Here is a 17,182-nt window from a genome sequence, read left to right on the forward strand (position 1 = left end):
AAGAAGTTTTCTTCCAGAAGTCTTCTTCAAGAAGTCTTCAAGAAATCTTCTTCCAGAAGTCTTCAAGAAGTTTTCTTCAAGAAGTCTTCAAGAAGTCTTCTTCCAGAAGCTTCTTCTCCCCCACGCGTGGGACAATCCCGAAGGGCTACGGGGACCCAGACGATGCTGGTCAGATGGGTGGGACGAGCTGTTGGCCAACGGTCATGGGTCAATGGAGGAAGACCTCCCGCAAAAGCTTCTTCTCCGAGCCACGCGGATCAGGCGTGGTGCAGCTGATGGTTCCTCAACGCTGCTTGAAGGGTGGGGTGAGATGTCGGCCAATGGTTGCGGGTCACCGGCGGGATTTGAGGGTGACGAGGCAGACGGTTGCCAAATGCCCGTGGGAAGATGGGAGTGAGGTGTTGGCGGGTGACCCTGAGTCACCGGGACGGCGGTTCCTCCAAAGCGGCGTCTGGTGACAGCTTGTCCCATGCCTTGTCCCCAACTATCGGTGACCTTCGGTGGACCAGAGGACCGGAGAGGTACCTCGGGGGTGCACCAGGGTCGGGGGGGGCTTCTGGCTGGGGTCTGTGGGGAGGAGGAGGAAGGATGGATGGATGGATGAAGGAAGGGAGATGGGGAGATGTTTTGGGGTGGGTGGATAAATGGAGGTGTTGAGGATGGAGGGATGAGATGTTTGAGGATGGATGGATGGAGATGTTTGAGGATGGAGATGTTTGAGGATGGAGATGTTTGAGGATGGATGGATGGAGATGTTTGAGGATGGAGATGTTTGAGGATGGAGATATTTGAGGATGGAGATGTTTGGGGATGGAAGGATAGATAGAAGTGTTTGGAAATGGATGGATGGAGATGTTTTGGGATGGAGATGTTTGGGAATGGAAGGATGGATGGAGATGTTTGGGGGTGGAAGGATGGATAGAAATGTTTGGAAATGGGTGGACGGATGGAGATGTTTTGGGATGGAGATGTTTGGGGATGGAAGGATGGATGGAAATGTTTTGGGATGGAGATGTTTGGGGATGGAAGGATAGATGGAGATGTTTGGAAATGGATGGATGGAGATGTTTTGGGATGGAGATGTTTGGGGATGGAAGGATGGATGGAGATGTTTGGGGATGGATGGATGGGGAGGTTTTGGGATGGAGATGTTTGGGGATGGAAGGATGGATGGATGGAGATATTTTGGGATGGAGATGTTTGGGGATGGAAGGATGGATGGAGATGTTTGGGGATGAATGGATGGGGATGTTTTGGGATGGAGATGTTTGGAAATGGATGAATGGATGGATGGAGATGTTTTGGGATGGAGATGTTTGGGGGTGGAAGGATGGATGGAGATGTTTGGGGATGAATGGATGGGGATGTTTTGGGATGGAGATGTTTGGAAATGGATGAATGGATGGATGGAGATGTTTTGGGATGGAGATGTTTGGGGGTGGAAGGATGGATGGAGATGTTTGGGGATGAATGGATGGAGATGTTTTGGGATGGAGATGTTTGGGGATGGAAGGATGGATGGAGATGTTTGGGGATGGATGAATGGATGGATGGAGATGTTTTGGGATAGATGGATGGGGATTTTGGGGATGGAAGGATGGATGGAGATGTTTTGGGATAGATGGATGGGGATTTTGGGGATGGAAGGATGGATGGAGATGTTTTGGGATAGATGGATGGGGATTTTGGGGATGGAAGGATGGATGGAGATGTTTTGGGATAGATGGATGGGGATTTTGGGGATGGAAGGATGGATGGAGATGTTTGGAAATGGATGAATGGATGGATGGAGATGTTTTGGGATGGAGATGTTTGGGGATGGAAGGATGGATGGAGGTGTTTGGAAATGGATGAATGGATGGATGGAGATGTTTTGGGATGGATGGATGGAGATGTTTTGGGGTGGATGGATGGGGATTTTGGGGATGGAAGGATGGATGGATGGATGGATGGATGGATGGAGGTATTTGGGGACCAACAGATGGATGGATAAAGAAGTTTGGAAATGGATGGATGGAGATATTTTGGCCTGCCTGGCTGGAGATGTTGGGGGTGGGTGGTTGAATGAATGGGAATTTTGGGGATGGATGGACGGACACACCCACCTCCCTCATCCCACCCCCGCGGTCACCGCAGGAAGGAGGTTGGGGGTGGGGGGGGAACCCAGACGGTGGCTTTTTCCGGTGGTGGTGGGGGGGGTGGGTGGACTTATCTCCCTGTCGGAGACAGGGAAGGGAAGTTGACGTCACCTTGAGGCCACCACCGTTGTGCAAGGGGCTGGCCGCGCCTGGTGGGGTTGTGAAAGCCGACGGCCGTGACACCCCAAAAATAGGGGTGACCCCCCCCCCTCCCCAAGCAAGCCGCACCCCAACACCGTTTAACACCCCCCCCCGCAGCTGTACCCCCATCCAGATGTGCGCCTCTACCCCATCCAGCTGTGCGCCCTGTGCAGCTGTACCCCCCCCATCTTTTCTCCTCTTTTGCCCTTTTCTCCCCCGTTACGCGATATCTCTGTTTTCCCCCACTTTTATGTTTTTTTCTGCCCAAATTCCTGCCCTTCTCTCCCCCCCCCCCCCCGCCCCTTCCTTCTCCTTCCCGCCCCACAACCCCAACTTCTGCTTTGGCCCCCGCTTCCGTCATCCCGTCCCAGTTTCCGACGAGACATGGAGCCCTGGGTTCTCCTCGCCTGCCTGGGGGCAGGTGAGTGCCTGGATTCTTTTTTTTTGGGGGGGGGGGTTTAGCACCCAGGTGACTGGGTCTACTGGGACCCATATTCCTGAATCCACTGTGTGCCCCCCCCCAAAACCAGTGCTGACCTCCTGCCGCAGTTCTGGGGTGGACGTGGAGACGGTGACGGTCTTTCACGGAGACGCCGGGGGGGCTTTCGGGCAAACCGTGGCCCATTTCGGCACCACCGACGACGGCGGGTAAGGTGGGGAGGGGGCACGCGGGGAGGAATCCGTGTCCCCCCCCTCCCCCAAAATCCTCCCTCTACCCCTTTCCCCCCACCCTAACAGGGTCCTTGTGGGTGCCCCGTTGCAACGCGGCGCCGTCAACAAGATGGGGACGATTTACCGATGCCGGCACCGCTCGGGGAAATGCCAGGAGGTCCCCGTCACTGGTGAGACCCCCCCCCCCAAAAAAAAAACAACCCACAACGGGACATCTGGGTCCCCGAGGAGGAGGAGGATGGTCTCACCCCATCTCTCCCTAGGACCTCCGGGGGCCGTCAACGCGTCCCTGGGCTTAGCGCTGGCTACTGGGGACACTGGGGCGCTGGTGAGTATGGGAGGGGGCTTGGCTGATGGTTGGGGGGGGGGCGTGATGGGGTTTGGCCTGAAATTGGGCATTGGCGGGGGATTGCGCCCTGAAATCGGCCGGTCTGGGGTGAAATCGTGGCGATTACGCCCAAATTTGGCCATTCTGCTGTGCCATCAAGGAGGCTGCACCCTGAAATTGGGCATTGGGGGGGGAATTGTGCCATGAAATCGGCCGGTCTGGGGTGAAATCATGGTGATTACGCCCAAATTTGGCCATTCTGCTGTGCCATCAAGGAGGTCGCACCCCAAAATTGGTCTTTCTGGGGGGGTCTTCAAGAGGGCTGCCCCCCCCCCAAACATGACCATGCCCCTGGGATCGCCCCACGCCACCTGGGCTCTGCTGATTTTGGGATTTCTCCCCCCCCCCCCCCGCCCCCAACCCAGGCGTGCGGCCCCACGGTGCCCCAAGCCTGCGGGGAGAACATCCACCTCAACGGCTTCTGCGTCCTCCTCGACACCAACCTCCAGCAGCTCCGACGCATCCCAGCTGCCCAACCAGGTATGGGACATCACCGGCGGGGGGGTATGGAGGGGCGCGTTGGGGACATCCTGACCTGGTTGACCATGGGGATGTCTTTGTGTGTCGTCCCCCCCCCCCACCCCAAAAGAGTGTCCCAAGCGCTCCTCAGATGTGGTGCTCCTCATCGACGGCTCGGGCAGCATCAACCCCTATGACTTCTCGACGATGAAGACCTTCATCGCGGAGGTGATGAAGCGCTTCAAGGGCACCGACACGCAGGTACGGCCCACCCGGGCGCTGGCAGGGACCCCTCGAAATCTGGCAGGGACCCCTCGAATGGCGGTTGGCGAGGGGGTGTCACCTCGGGGCTGGGGGGGGGTGGGGTTCGTCTCCGTTGACGTTGCGTGCGGCTCCTCGCCACGGGTGACGGTTTGGGCTGCTTTGCTCTCTTGGCAGTGGGGGGGCTGCTACCGCGGCGGTCGCGTCCCCACCGGTGAATGTCCACGTTGTCCCTCCCCTGTCCCCCCCCCCCCAAGTTTGCTCTCTCCCAGTTCTCCGATGTCGTCTTGACCCACTTTGACTTCAACACCTTCCGGAGGTCCCGAGACCCCATTGAGCTGCTGAAGCACGTCCGCCAGCGCCAGAGCTCTACCCGCACTGCCACCGCCATCTGGACAGTTCTGTGAGTCCCGTCCCCCACCTCAACCACCCGTGACCCCCCCCCATCTCCCACCTACCATGGCGTGAAGGGCGACCCTCGTCCTTCCCCGGCGCAGGACGGACATGTTCAGCCGTGCCAGAGGGGCCCGAGAAGACGTCAACAAGATCCTCATTGTGATCACGGATGGGAAGAAGTATGACGACAATCTGGAGTACTCGCAAGTCATCCCGTTGGCCGACAAGATGGGGGTCACCCGCTATGCCATTGGGGTGAGGGACCTGCATGCCCAAAGCCATCCACCTCCAAGCAGCTGGCCATCCCAAACGCATCTGTCCATCTAACCATCCCTTTGTCCGTCCATCCCCAACCATCTCCATCCATCCACCTCCAACCACCTCCAACCATCTCCATCCATCCACCTCCAACCATCTCCATCCATCCCCCTCCAAACATCTCCATCCATCCATCTCCAAACCTCTCCATCCATCCACCTCCAACCATGTCCATCCATCCCCCTCCAACCATCTCCATCCATCCCCCTCCAACCATCTCCATCCCCCTCCAACCATCTCCATCCATCCCCCTCCAAGCATCTCCATCCATCCACCTCCAACCATCTCCATCCATCCACCTCCAACCATCTCCATCCATCCCCCTCCAAACATCTCCATCCATCCCCCTCAAAACATCTCCATCCATCCACCTCCAACCATCTCCATCCATCCCCCTCCAACCATCTCCATCCATCCCCCTCCAACCATCTCCATCCCCCTCCAACCATCTCCATCCATCCCCCTCCAAGCATCTCCATCCATCCACCTCCAACCATCTCCATCCATCCACCTCCAACCACCTCCAACCATCCACCTCCAACCATCTCCATCCATCCCCCTCCAACCATCTCCATCCCCCTCCAACCACCTCCATCCATCCCCCTCCAACCATCTCCATCCATTCTATTCACGTCTGTCCGTCCCTCCCTCTCCAAACACCCGTCCACCCGTCCTTCCTTCCCTCCCGAACCTCTCCGGCCCTCCCGGCACCCATCCTGCTCTGACCACAGGTGGGCAGCGCCTTCGTGGATCCAGATGCCGTGGAAGAGCTCCGCACCATCGCCTCCAAACCCAGCGAGGACCACGTCTTCCGGGTCGACAACTTCGACGCCCTGCAGGGCATCCAGAACCAGCTGCAGGAGAAGATCTTCGCCATCGAGGGTACTGGGGGGGGCCGGAGGGTGGCTGAGGGGGGGGCAGCCGCTGCCCCCCGCTCACCCCTGCCTCCCCCCAGGCACCCAGTCTGCCGACAGCAGCTCCTTCCAGCTGGAGATGGCCCAGGAGGGCTTCAGCGCCCTGCTCACCCCCGTAAGTGTCCCCCGGCCACCTGAGACCCCGCGGGGTGTCCCCGGGGCAGGACCGCCCGCCCTCCCCCCCCCCAACCGCCGTCCCCCTCCCGGACTTTCCTGGTGCAGGAGGGGCCCGTACTGGGAGCGGTGGGCGCCTACGACTGGTCCGGAGGGGTCTTTGTCTACGGCAGAAGCGGGGAGACCACCTTCGTCAACGCGTCCCGAGCGGCCGGGGACATGAACGACGCCTACTTGGGTACGGGCTGCCTGGGACGGGGATGGACGGGTCCCCGCCGGGGTCCCGGGGACGGCGGCGTCCCCTGGGAGGGTCCCCGTGTGGGGCTGGGGAGGTCGGGTTCCCGTGAGGGTCTTGCGGGGACAGGGGTCCCTGGCGAGGGTCCCCGGGAGCGTGCCGGGGAGAGGGGCGTCCTCGCAGGGGTCCTGGGGATGTCGGGTCCTTGCGAATGTCCCCGTGAGGGTCCTGGGGACATCGGTGTCCTCACAGTGTCCCTGGGGACGTTGGTGTCCCCGTGAGGTCCAGGGGACGTCAGCAGCATCAACCTGGGGACCTTGGTGTCCCCGTGAGGTCCAGGGGACGTCAGCAGCGTCTCCGCAAGAGACGTGGGGATGTTGGTGCCCCCGTGAGCATCCTGGGGATGGTGGTGCCCCCAGGATGTCTTGGGGATCCTGGTGCCCCCATGATGTTCTGGGGATGTTGGTGCATCCATGAGGATCCTGGGGGTCCTGGTGCCCCCATGAGGATCCTGGGGGTCCTGGTGCCCCCATGATGTTCTGGGGATGTTGGTGCGTCCATGAGATGTGGGGATACTGGTGCCCCCGTGAGGGTCCTGAGGATACTGGTACCCCCATGAGTTCCTGGGGATACTGGTGGCCCCATGAGGATCCTGGGGGTCCTGGTGCCTCCATGAATTCCTGGGGATGTTGGTGCCCCCATGATGTTCTGGTGATGTTGGTGCGTCCATGAGATGTGGGGATACTGGTGCCCCCATGAGGATCCTGGGGATGTCGGTGCCCCCATGAGGATCCTGGGGGTCCTGGTGCCCCCATGATGTCCTGGGGATGTCGGTGCCCCCATGAGGATCCTGGGGACGTCAGCATCCCCGCACGGCTCCCGGGGCCGCTGACACCCCCGGGAGGGTCCCCCGCTGACCCCCCGCCCCGTGACCAGGCTACGCGGCCGAGTCCCTGTCCCTGGGGGGCAGGCGGGCGCTGGCGCTGGGAGCCCCCCGCTACCGCCACGTTGGCCGCCTCCTCCTCTTCCACCTCCGCGGCCCCCGGGCGCCCTGGGAGCTCCTGGCCGATGCCGCGGGGCCGCAGGTAAGCGGGGGGCCGCGGGAACAGGGAGGGCCCCCCCGACGCCCCCCCAGCCAGCCCCACGGCCGCTTCTCCCCGCAGGTGGGCTCCTACTTCGGGGCGTCCCTGTGCGCCCTGGACCCCGACGGGGACGGCTCGGCCGAGGCGGTGCTGGTGGGGGCCCCCATGTTCTACGGGGCCGGCGGCGGGGGCCGCGTGGCCGTCTGCGCCCTGAGGCCGAAGGTAGGGGACCCCCACCCCGCTCCTCCCGCCTCGCCCCGGGGTGGGCAGAGGGGGGTACCCAGCGCCTCGTCGCGTCCCCCCCCCCAGGGCGGGCGGTTGCAGTGCCAGCAGATGCTGCGGGGACAGCCCGGGCACCCGTTGGGGCGCTTTGGGGCCAGCCTGGCTCGCCTGGGGGACGTGGACGGGGACCGGTGGCCCGACGTGGCGGTGGGGGCCCCGCTGGAGGACGAGGAGCGGGGGGCCGTCTACGTCTTCCGCGGGAAGCAGGGAGGCGTCGCCTCCCAGTACAGCCAGGTGAGACCCCCCCCCGCTGCCCCTGGTGCTGGGGGTGGGGATGTCCCAGGTGGTGGGTGCCTGCTGGGGGAGGGAGAGGTGCGGGGCGGTGGGGACGTGGTGGGTGCTGGAGAAACCTTGGGTGCCGGAGGCGTCCTGGGTGGTGGAGGCGTCCTGGGTGATGAAGATGTTCTGGGTGGTGGAGATGTCCTGGGTGATGAAGATGTTCTGGGTGCTGAAGATTCCTTGGGTGCTGGAGGCATCTTGGGTGGTGGAGATGTCCTGGGTGATGGAGATGTCCTGGGTTCTGACAATTCCTTGGGTGGTGGAGGCATCTTGGGTGCTGGAGGTGTTCTGGGTGCTGGAGATGTTCTGGGTGCTGAAGATTCCTTGGGTGGTGGAGGCATCTTGGGTGCTGGAGATGCCTTGGGTGGTGGAGGCATCTTGGGTGGTGGAGATGTCCTGGGTGATGGAGATGTCCTGGGTGCAGAAGATGCCTTGAGTGGTCGAGGCATCTTGGGTGCTGGAGGTGTTCTGGGTGCTGGAGATGTTCTGGGTGCTGACGATTCCTTGGGTGGTGGAGGCATCTTGGGTGCAGAAGATGCCTTGGGTGGTGGAGGCATCTTGGGTGCTGGAGATGCCTTGGGTGCTGGAGGCATCTTGGGTGCTGGAGATGTTCTGGGGGATGGAGATGTTCTGGGTGCTGAAGACGCATTGGGTGATGGAGGCATCTTGGGTGGTGGAGGCATCTTGGGTGGTGGAGATGTCCTGGGTGCCGGACACACCCTGCATGCTGAAGGCGTCTTGGGTGCTGGAGGGGCCTTGGGTGATGAAGACATCGTGCGTGCTGGAGATGCTCCAGGTGCCCAAGACGTCCTGGATGCTGGAGACCCTCCAGCTCCTGAAGATGTCCCAGGTGCTGGGAACATCTTGGGGGCCAGAGACGACTCACCCACTCGGGCACCTCTGTCTCCCCCAGCGCATCTCAGGTGCCCGCTTCTCCAGCGGGCCACGCTATTTTGGCCAGGCCATCAGCGGTGGCCAGGACCTGACGGGGGACAGGCTGCCGGACGTGGCCGTGGGCGCCCAGGGACAGGTTCTGCTGCTCAGGTCCGCCCGGGGAACCCACCTGAGACCTTCCACAGCCTGGAGGGTGGAGGGGCCACCGCCAACCCCCCTCCGGTTGTCACCACCAGGTCTCAGCCGCTGCTCAGGATGCGCGTGACGGTGACTTTCGAGCCCCAGGAGATCCCCGCGGCCGCTTTTGACTGTCAGGAGGAGGAAGTGCTCAAGGGAGAAGTGGCCACGGCTAAGATCTGCTTCCTCGGCACCAAGAAAACCCCTGACAACTTTGGTGAGATCTCCTAGATGTCCGCCTGGACCCCCAAAGCATCTGCAGGTGTCCCCAAGCCCCCCCAGAGGTGTACACAGACACCCCCCCCCAAGCCGCCTCCTCACGTTCTCAAGACCCCCAGAAGTCCATCTGGCCTCCCAAAGCCCCTCCAAGTATCCTTAAGACCCCCAGAAGTCCACATGGCCTCCTAAATCCCCTCCAGATGTCCTCAAGACGCACCAGGAGCCTGTCTGGCCTCCCAAAGCCCATCCAGATGTCTCCCGAGACCCCCAGAAGTCCCCGTGGCCTCCTAAATCCCCTCCAGATGTCTCCTGAGCCTCCCAGAAGTCCACGTGGCCCCCTAAATCCCCTCCAGATGTCCTCGAGACCCACCAGAAGCCTGTCTGGCCTCCCAAAGCCCCTCCACATGTCTCCCGAGCCCCTCAGAAGTCCCTGTGGCCTCCTAAATCCCCTCCAGATGTCCTCAAGACCCACCAGAAGCCTGTCTAGCCTCCCAAAGCCCATCCAGATGTCCTCAAGACCCACCAGAAGCCTGTCTAGCCTCCCAAAGCCCCTCCAGATGTCTCCCGAGCCCCCCAGAAGTCCCCGTGGCCTCCCAAAGCCCCTCCAGATGTCTCCCGAGCCCCCCAGAAGTCCCCGTGGCCCTCTAAAGCCCCTCCAGATGTCCTCAAGACCCTCCGAAATCCATCCGGCTCTCCATCCTCCCCTTTCCCACCATCCCGGAGGGCTGCCAGGGACCCCGGCCACCCACCTTCCGCTCCCCTTCCCCGCAGGCAGCCAGCTTTCCACCACCCTCCGGTACCAGGCGGCCCTGGACCCCAGCCGGGCGATGGTCCGGGCCGTCTTTGCCGGCGGCGCCGCCGTCCGCAACGGGACCCTCCGACTGGGCGTCGGGCAGAGGTGCGAGACCTTCGGCGTCGCCTTCACGGTGGGTGTCGGGAAAGGTCCCGGCGGGGCGGTCGGGGGGGGGCGGCACCGGCCCGGGGGTCACGGTGGTCTCTCTGTGCTGGGCAGGGGTGCCCACAGGACACGCTGACCCCCCTGGTGCTGCGCCTCACCTACGATGCCACGGGAGACCCCATCGGGGTGGCCGGGGGGCTGCGGCCAGCCTTGAGCGAGGACTCGGTGATGGTGGCCGTGGGCACGGTAGGGGCTTGGGGGGCACCCCACGGCGGCGGCGGCGGCGTCGGAGGGGAGCGGTGGTGGGCTGTAGGGTTGGGGGGGGGGCGTGGGTGGACGGAAGGGTGGAAGGACAGAGGGATGGAGCGGTGGAAGGGGGGGTGGGATGGGTGGAAGGTCAAGAGGCAAGAAGGACAGATGGATCCGTGGAAATAAGGGAGGTGGGATGGGTGGAAGGACAAGAGGCAAGAAGGACAGACGGATCCGTGGAGAGAGAGGAGGTGGGATGGATGGAAGGTCAAGAGGCAAGAAGGACAGATGGATCCGTGGAGAGAGAGGAGGTGGGATGGATGGATGGACGGACAAGAGGCAAGAAGGACAGATGGATCCGTGGAGAGAAGGGAGGTGGGATGGGTGGAAGGTCAAGAGGCAAGAAGGACAGATGGATCCGTGGAGAGAGAGGAGGTGGGATGGATGGATGGACGGACAAGAGGCAAGAAGGACAGATGGATCCATGGAGAGAAGGGAGGTGGGATGGATGGAAGGTCAAGAGGCAAGAGGGACAGACGGATCCGTGGACAGAAAGGAGGTGGGATGGATGGAAGGACAAGAGGCAAGAAGGACAGACTGATCCGTGGAAATAAGTGAGGTGGGATGGATGGATGGACGGAGAAGAGGCAAGGACAGATGGATCCATGGAGAGAAAGGAGGTGGGATGGGTGGAAGGTCAAGAGGCAAGAAGGACAGATGGATCCGTGGAGAGAAGGGAGGTGGGATGGGTGGAAGGACAAGAGGCAAGAAGGACAGATGGATCCATGGAGACAAGGGAGGTGGGATGGATGGAAGGTCAAGAGGCAAGAAGGACAGACTGATCCGTGGAAATAAGTGAGGTGGGATGGATGGATGGACGGAGAAGAGGCAAGGACAGATGGATCCATGGAGAGAAAGGAGGTGGGATGGGTGGAAGGTCAAGAGGCAAGAAGGACAGATGGATCCATGGAGAGAAAGGAGGTGGGATGGATGGACGGAAGGGAGGAATCAAGGGAAGATGGGAGGAAGGGAGGATGGAGAGATGCTCGGGAGGAAGGACAGAAGGACAGGTGGCTAGGTTGGGAGGAAGGAAGGACACGAGGACGGGCGGAAGGCCAGCTCCGTGGAAGGACATCCATGCATGGGGAGGGTTGGGAGGCCCTAGGAGAGCCAGGGTGGGTGGGCAGCTGGACAGACGGCTGGCTGAGGGGTGGGAGGATGAAGGAGAGGACGGCAGCCAGCCGGCCGCCTGGGGGACGGACGGACGGACGGACGGACGGACGAGGCGTCTCCTCAGCTGCCCTTCGAGAAGAACTGCGGTGACGACAACGTCTGCGTCGACGACCTCCAGGTCTCCTTCAACTTCTCTGGGTAGGTCCCCCCGTTCCCCGTGTCAGGGGACACCCGTGGATGCTGGGCTCTGCCCCCGCCTGCCCCCACCCCGCTCTGTGTCCCGCCCCCCCCCCAGGCTGGAGACCCTCGTGGTGGGGGTGAACGACGTGGTGGACGTCACCGTCGCCCTCCGCAACCGCGGGGAGGACTCGTACGGGACCACCGTCCAGCTGCGTCACGCCGGCGCCCTCTCCTACCGCAAGGCTGCGGTGCTCCAGGTAACCCCCCCCAAATCCTTCGGAGCCTAGAAGACCCCCCCAGAAGTCCCCAAGACCCTCCAGAAGTGCATTTGCCCTCCTAAAGCTCTTCCAGACTATCTACAAGCTCACGTGGATGCCCAGCTCCCCTCCGGATCTCCTCGACATTCCCCCCAAGTCCACGTGGCCTCCTGAACCCTCTCCAGATGTCCCCTAGACCCCCAGAAGTCTCTCTGGCCTCCAGAAATCCCCCCCAGACGTCCTCGAGGTCCTCCGTAGGCCCACGTGGGCTCCGAAACCTTCTCCAGCTGTCCTCACGCTACCCAAAACCCATCCAGGTGTCCCCAAGACCTCCCAGATCCCCATTCGCCCACCCCAAGCCCTTCCAGGTGTCCCCCAAGCCCTCCAGAAGCCCCTGTGGCCTCCTAAACCGTTCCAGACGTCCTCAGGAGCGCTCCCAAGCCCCTCTGGCCTCCAGAAGTCCCCTGACCCCCCCCCGGGTTGTCTTGCCCACCCTGACACCCCCTCGGGGGACGTTCTCAGTCCTCCAGGAGATCCGCGTCCCTGCGCTGCAACTCGGAGCCGGCGGAGGGACCGCGGCGCAGAACCGTCTGCCTCGTCAACCACCCCATCTTCCGCCCCGGCGCCGAGGTAGCGGGGGTCCCCGCGTCCCCCCGACCCCCCCGGCCCGCTCGGGGCCGTCCCCCCGTGAGGCGGGTCGGGGGCTGACGCCCCGGCGTCCCGTCCCACAGGTCGCGTTCACCGTCAGCCTGGACGTGCCCCACGGCGCGGAGCTGGGGGGGGCGTTGGAGGTGGTGGCCGATGCCAGCAGGTGAGGGGCAGGGGGCGGGCAGGGGGGTGGGCGGCGGGGGGGGGAGGCGACCCTCGTCACGCCCCTCTGCCGCAGCGACAACGGGGCGCCGGGCGGCCGGGTGCAGCGCGCCGAGATCCCGGTGAAGTACGGCGTCTTCCTCGTCCTCGCCAGGTACGGGGTGACGCCTCGCCGGGCCGCCCGCGACCCCCACCCGTGTCACCTGCCCCACGTCCCCGCGTTCCCCCACGCGCCACCAGCCCCACCTCTCTGGTCCCCAACGCGCCACCAGCCCCATGTTCCCCATCCTCAAGGTCCCACCAGCCCCATGTCCATGGTCCCCAAAGTGCCACCAGCCCCACGTTCCTCAACCCCAACGTGCCACCAACCCCACATCTCTGCTCCACAACGTGGCTCCAGCCCCAGGTTCCTCAACCCCAATGTGCCACCAGCCCCACGTTCCTCATCCCCAACGTCCCACCGTCCCCTGTCCCTCATCCGCAATGTGCCATCGCCACGGCCCTCATCCCCAACGTGCCACCAGCCCCACGTCTCTGGTCCACAACGTGGCTCCAGCCCCACGTTCCTCATCCGCAACGTCCCACCAGCCCCACGTCCCTCACCCCCAACGTGCCACCAGCCCCAAATCTCTGGTCCCCAACGTGCCACCAGCCCCATGTTCCCCATCCTCAAGGTCCCACCAGCCCCACGTCCCTCATCCCCAATGTGCCACCAGCCCCATGTTCCCCATCCTCAAGGTCCCACCAGCCCCACGTCTCTGGTCCTCAATGTGGCATCAGACCCACATCTCTGGTCCCCAATGTGCCACCAGCCCCACGTCCCTCACCCCCAACATGCCACCAGCCCCAAATCTCTGGTCCCTAACATGCCACCAGCCCCACGTTCGTCAACCCCAACGTGCCACCAGCCCCACGTCTCTGGTCCACAACGTCCCACCAGCCCCACATCCCTCATCCCCAATGTCCCACCAGCCCCACGTCTCTGGTCCCCAACGCGCCACCAGCCCCATGTTCCCCATCCTCAAGGTCCCACCAGCCCCATGTCCATGGTCCCCAAAGTGCCACCAGCCCCACGTTCCTCATCCCCAACGTCCCACCAGCCCCACGTCTCTGGTCCCCAACGTGCCACCAGCCCCATGTTCCTCATCCCCAACGTCCCACCAACCCCACATCTCTCATCCCCAACATGCCACCAGCCCCATGTTCCCCATCCTCAAGGTCCCACCAGCCCCATGTCCATGGTCTCCAAAGTGCCACCAGCCCCATTTTCCTCATCCTCAACGTGCCACCAGCCCCATGTCTCTAGTCCACAATGTGCCACCAGCCCCACGTTCCTCAACCCCAATGTGCCACCAGCCCCACGTCTCTGGTCCCCAACGTGCCATCAACCCCACGTCCCCATGTTCCCCCACATCCCACCATCCCCTGTCCCTCATCCGCAGTGTGCCAGCGCCACGGCCCTCATCCCCAACATGCCACCAGCCCCATGTTCCCCATCCTCAACGTCCCACCAGCCCCACGTCCCTCACCCCCAACGTGCCACCAGCCCCACATCTCTGGTCCCCAACGTGCCACCAGCCCCATGTTCCCCATCCTCAACGTCCCACCAGCCCCATGTCTCTGGTCCTCAATGTGGCACCAGACCCACATCTCTGGTCCCCAATGTGCCACCAGCCCCACGTCCCTCACCCCCAACATGCCACCAGCCCCAAATCTCTGGTCCGTAACATGCCACCAGCCCCACGTTCGTCAACCCCAACATGCCACCAGCCCCACGTCTCTGGTCCACAATGTCCCACCAGCCCCACATCCCTCATCCCCAACGTCCCACCAGCCCCACGTCTCTGGTCCCCAATGCGCCACCAGCCCCATGTTCCCCATCCTCAAGGTCCCACCAGCCCCATGTCCATGGTCCCCAAAGTGCCACCAGCCCCACGTTCCTCATCCCCAACGTCCCACCAGCCCCACGTTCCTCATCCCCATCGTGCCACCAGCCCCACGTCTCTGGTCCCCAACGTGCCACCAGCCCCATGTTCCCCATCCTCAAGGTCCCACCAGCCCCATGTCCATGGTCTCCAAAGTGCCACCAGCCCCATTTTCCTCATCCTCAACGTGCCACCAGCCCCATGTCTCTAGTCCACAATGTGCCACCAGCCCCACGTTCCTCAACCCCAATGTGCCACCAGCCCCATGTCTCTGGTCCCCAACGTGCCATCAACCCCACGTCCCCGTGTTCCCCCACGTCCCACCATCCCCTGTCCCTCATCCGCAGTGTTCCATCGCCACGGCCCTCATCCCCAACATGCCACCAGCCCCATGTTCCCCATCCTCAACGTCCCACCAGCCCCACGTCCCTCACCCCCAACGTGCCACCAGCCCCAAATCTCTGGTCCCCAACATGCCACCAGCCCCATGTTCCTCATCCCCAACGTGCCACCAGCCCCATGTCTCTGGTCCTCAATGTCCCACCAGCCCCACGTCTCTGGTCCCCAAAGTGCCACCAGCCCCACGTTTCTCATCCCCAATGTGCCACCAGCCCCACGTCTCTGGTCCTCAATGTGGCACCAGACCCACATCTCTGGTCCCCAACATGCCACCAGCCCCATGTTCCCCATCCCCAAAGTCCCACCAGCCCCATGTTCCCCATCCTCAAGGTCCCACCAGCCCCACGTCTCTGGTCCCCCAACGTCCCACCAGCCCCACGTCCCTCATCCCCAACGTGGCTCCAGCCCCACGTTCCTCATCCTCAACGTCCCACCAACCCCGCGTCCCTGTGTTCGCCAACGTCCCACCAGCCCCACGTCCTTCACCCCCAACATGCCACCAGCCCCAAATCTCTGGTCCCCAACGTGCCACCAGCCCCATGTTCCCCATCCCCAACATCCCACCAGCCCCACGTCTCTGGTCCACAACGTGGCTCCAGCCCCACGTCCCTCATCCCCAACGTCCCACCAGCCCCGCGTCTCTGGTCCCCACCGTCCCACCACCTCCCTCGTCCCCACCGTCCCCCTCACGCCCCCTCCCCGCCCCCCCACCCCCACCCCCTCCCCTCTCCCCCCCCCCAGCACCCCGGACTCCACCAAGTACGTCAACGTCTCGACCCACGCGGGAGCCCCCACCAGTGCCCCCGTCACCCACCGCTACGAGGTGAGGGCTGGGAGGGAGGGATGGAGGGAGGGGGCCCATCCCGCCCGCCCGGGTCCCCCCCCGTCGCGCTGGGGGTCCCGTCCCCACCGTCCCCCTCCCCAGGTGAAGATCTTGGGCCAGAGGGGTCTCCCCATCAACGTCACCTTCTGGGTCCCCACCGCCCTGGGGGGGACCCCGCTGTGGGACCAGCTGAAGGTCACCCCTGACCAGGTAACACCCCCCCACCCCGCTGTCCCCCAAAAACGGGGGTGACCCCACAGCGGCGACAGCCCAGAAAGGGGGTGGGGGGTCCCCAAAACTGGGATCCCCCCCCCCCCCCCGACCCCAGCAGGAGCTGGTGCAGTGCCGGACGGTGGCCGAGCGCCCGGGGGTCCCCGACATCCCCCAGCGCCTGCGGGAGCACCCCGTACTGGTGAGTGCCCCCCCCCACCGGGGACGTGGGGTGCTGGGGGTCTTCCCAGCCCCCCACCTCACCCCCTCGCCCCTCTCTGTGTGTCCCCCCCCCCCACTCAGGACTGCACCGTGGCCGCTTGCCGGGAGCTGCAGTGCCAGCTCCAGGAGCTGGACCCCCCCCAATCCTTGGGGTTCAGCCTGGGGGGGACCCTGGCCCTGGGCTGGGTGACATCGGTAAGGGGGCAGCCGGGGGGGGGGGCAGCCGGGGGGTGTTTGGGGGGGGGGGGGTCATCCCACCGGCCGACCCGTCTCGAGGGGCAACCCGAGGATGGGGAGGGTGCCCCGGGGGGGGCGGCGGGACGCCCCACGGCGATACCCTGTGCCCCACGGCTGCCCCACATCTTCCCCCCCCCACCCCAAAGACCCCCCTCCAGCCCAAGGTGGTCGTGCAGAGCTCGGCCCGGGTCTTCTACGACGTGGGACGCTTCTGGAATACCGGGAAGGACCCCCAACTCCAGGTGAAGCCCCCAAACCCCAAATCTAGGGGGGGGGGGTTTCCGTGGGGTGGGTTGGGGGGGGGTCCCGTACGTTTGGGTCCCTTTCCCCGGCCACCCTCGTCTCCCGTAGGTGCGGACGGAGGTGGAACGCCTGGAGACCCCCGACCCGCTGCCCCTCATCCTGGGGGGGACCGTGGGGGGGCTCGTCCTGCTGGCTCTGGTGGCTTTGGTGCTCTACAAGGTGAGGGGGGGGGGGTGTCCTGGGAGACCCCCCCACCCACATGGGGTGGGGTCTTCTCCTCTCCCCCACCCCAGACTCACCTTCCCACCCTGTTTGGTTTTTTTTTTTGCCCCCCCCCCCCCAGGTGGGCTTCTTCAAGCGTCACTACAAGGAGCTCATGGAAGGCGACGGGACCCCCACCGCCCCCGTGGGTGACCCCCAGGGGTGAGGTGACCCCCAGAATCTTGCGTCCCCCTGCCAGGAACGGGGGGCTGATGGGTGCCCGGCCCCCCCCCCCCCGGGGTCTCCCCATTATTAAACCCCGAATGGTGGAAGTCCCCCCCCCCCACCCGTGTCTGCTATGGGGCACGATATGTGGGTCCGCCGTG

General features: G+C 63.7%; 1 protein-coding gene across 3 annotated transcripts; it reads left to right on the plus strand.

The window, feature by feature from the left end:
- The first annotated feature begins 20 nt into the window (after positions 1–20).
- On the plus strand, positions 21–17,143 carry LOC142026040 (integrin alpha-X-like). 3 transcript variants are annotated; one of them, XM_075018796.1, is made up of 31 exons: positions 21–521; positions 2,651–2,700; positions 2,810–2,927; positions 3,018–3,121; positions 3,215–3,279; positions 3,705–3,819; positions 3,929–4,059; positions 4,317–4,462; positions 4,557–4,710; positions 5,505–5,655; positions 5,729–5,802; positions 5,910–6,039; positions 6,973–7,121; positions 7,200–7,340; positions 7,428–7,634; positions 8,593–8,723; positions 8,810–8,967; positions 9,741–9,895; positions 9,982–10,113; positions 11,414–11,487; positions 11,585–11,726; positions 12,249–12,356; positions 12,458–12,537; positions 12,613–12,690; positions 15,602–15,683; positions 15,786–15,893; positions 16,012–16,095; positions 16,197–16,310; positions 16,499–16,594; positions 16,704–16,814; positions 16,939–17,143. In XM_075018796.1, exons 1-31 carry the CDS (start codon positions 388–390, stop codon positions 17,020–17,022), a joined length of 3,606 nt encoding a protein of 1,201 aa, XP_074874897.1. In that variant the 5' UTR covers positions 21–387; the 3' UTR covers positions 17,023–17,143. The 3 variants fall into 3 exon arrangements, with proteins under 3 accessions (XP_074874897.1, XP_074874898.1, XP_074874899.1); XM_075018797.1 differs by having other exon boundaries at positions 16,015–16,095; XM_075018798.1 differs by lacking the exons at positions 2,651–2,700; positions 2,810–2,927.
- Positions 17,144–17,182: the final 39 nt, after the last annotated feature.

This window comes from Buteo buteo, chromosome 31 (genome assembly GCF_964188355.1).
Source record: "Buteo buteo chromosome 31, bButBut1.hap1.1, whole genome shotgun sequence".
Lineage (NCBI taxonomy): Eukaryota > Metazoa > Chordata > Aves > Accipitriformes > Accipitridae > Buteo > Buteo buteo.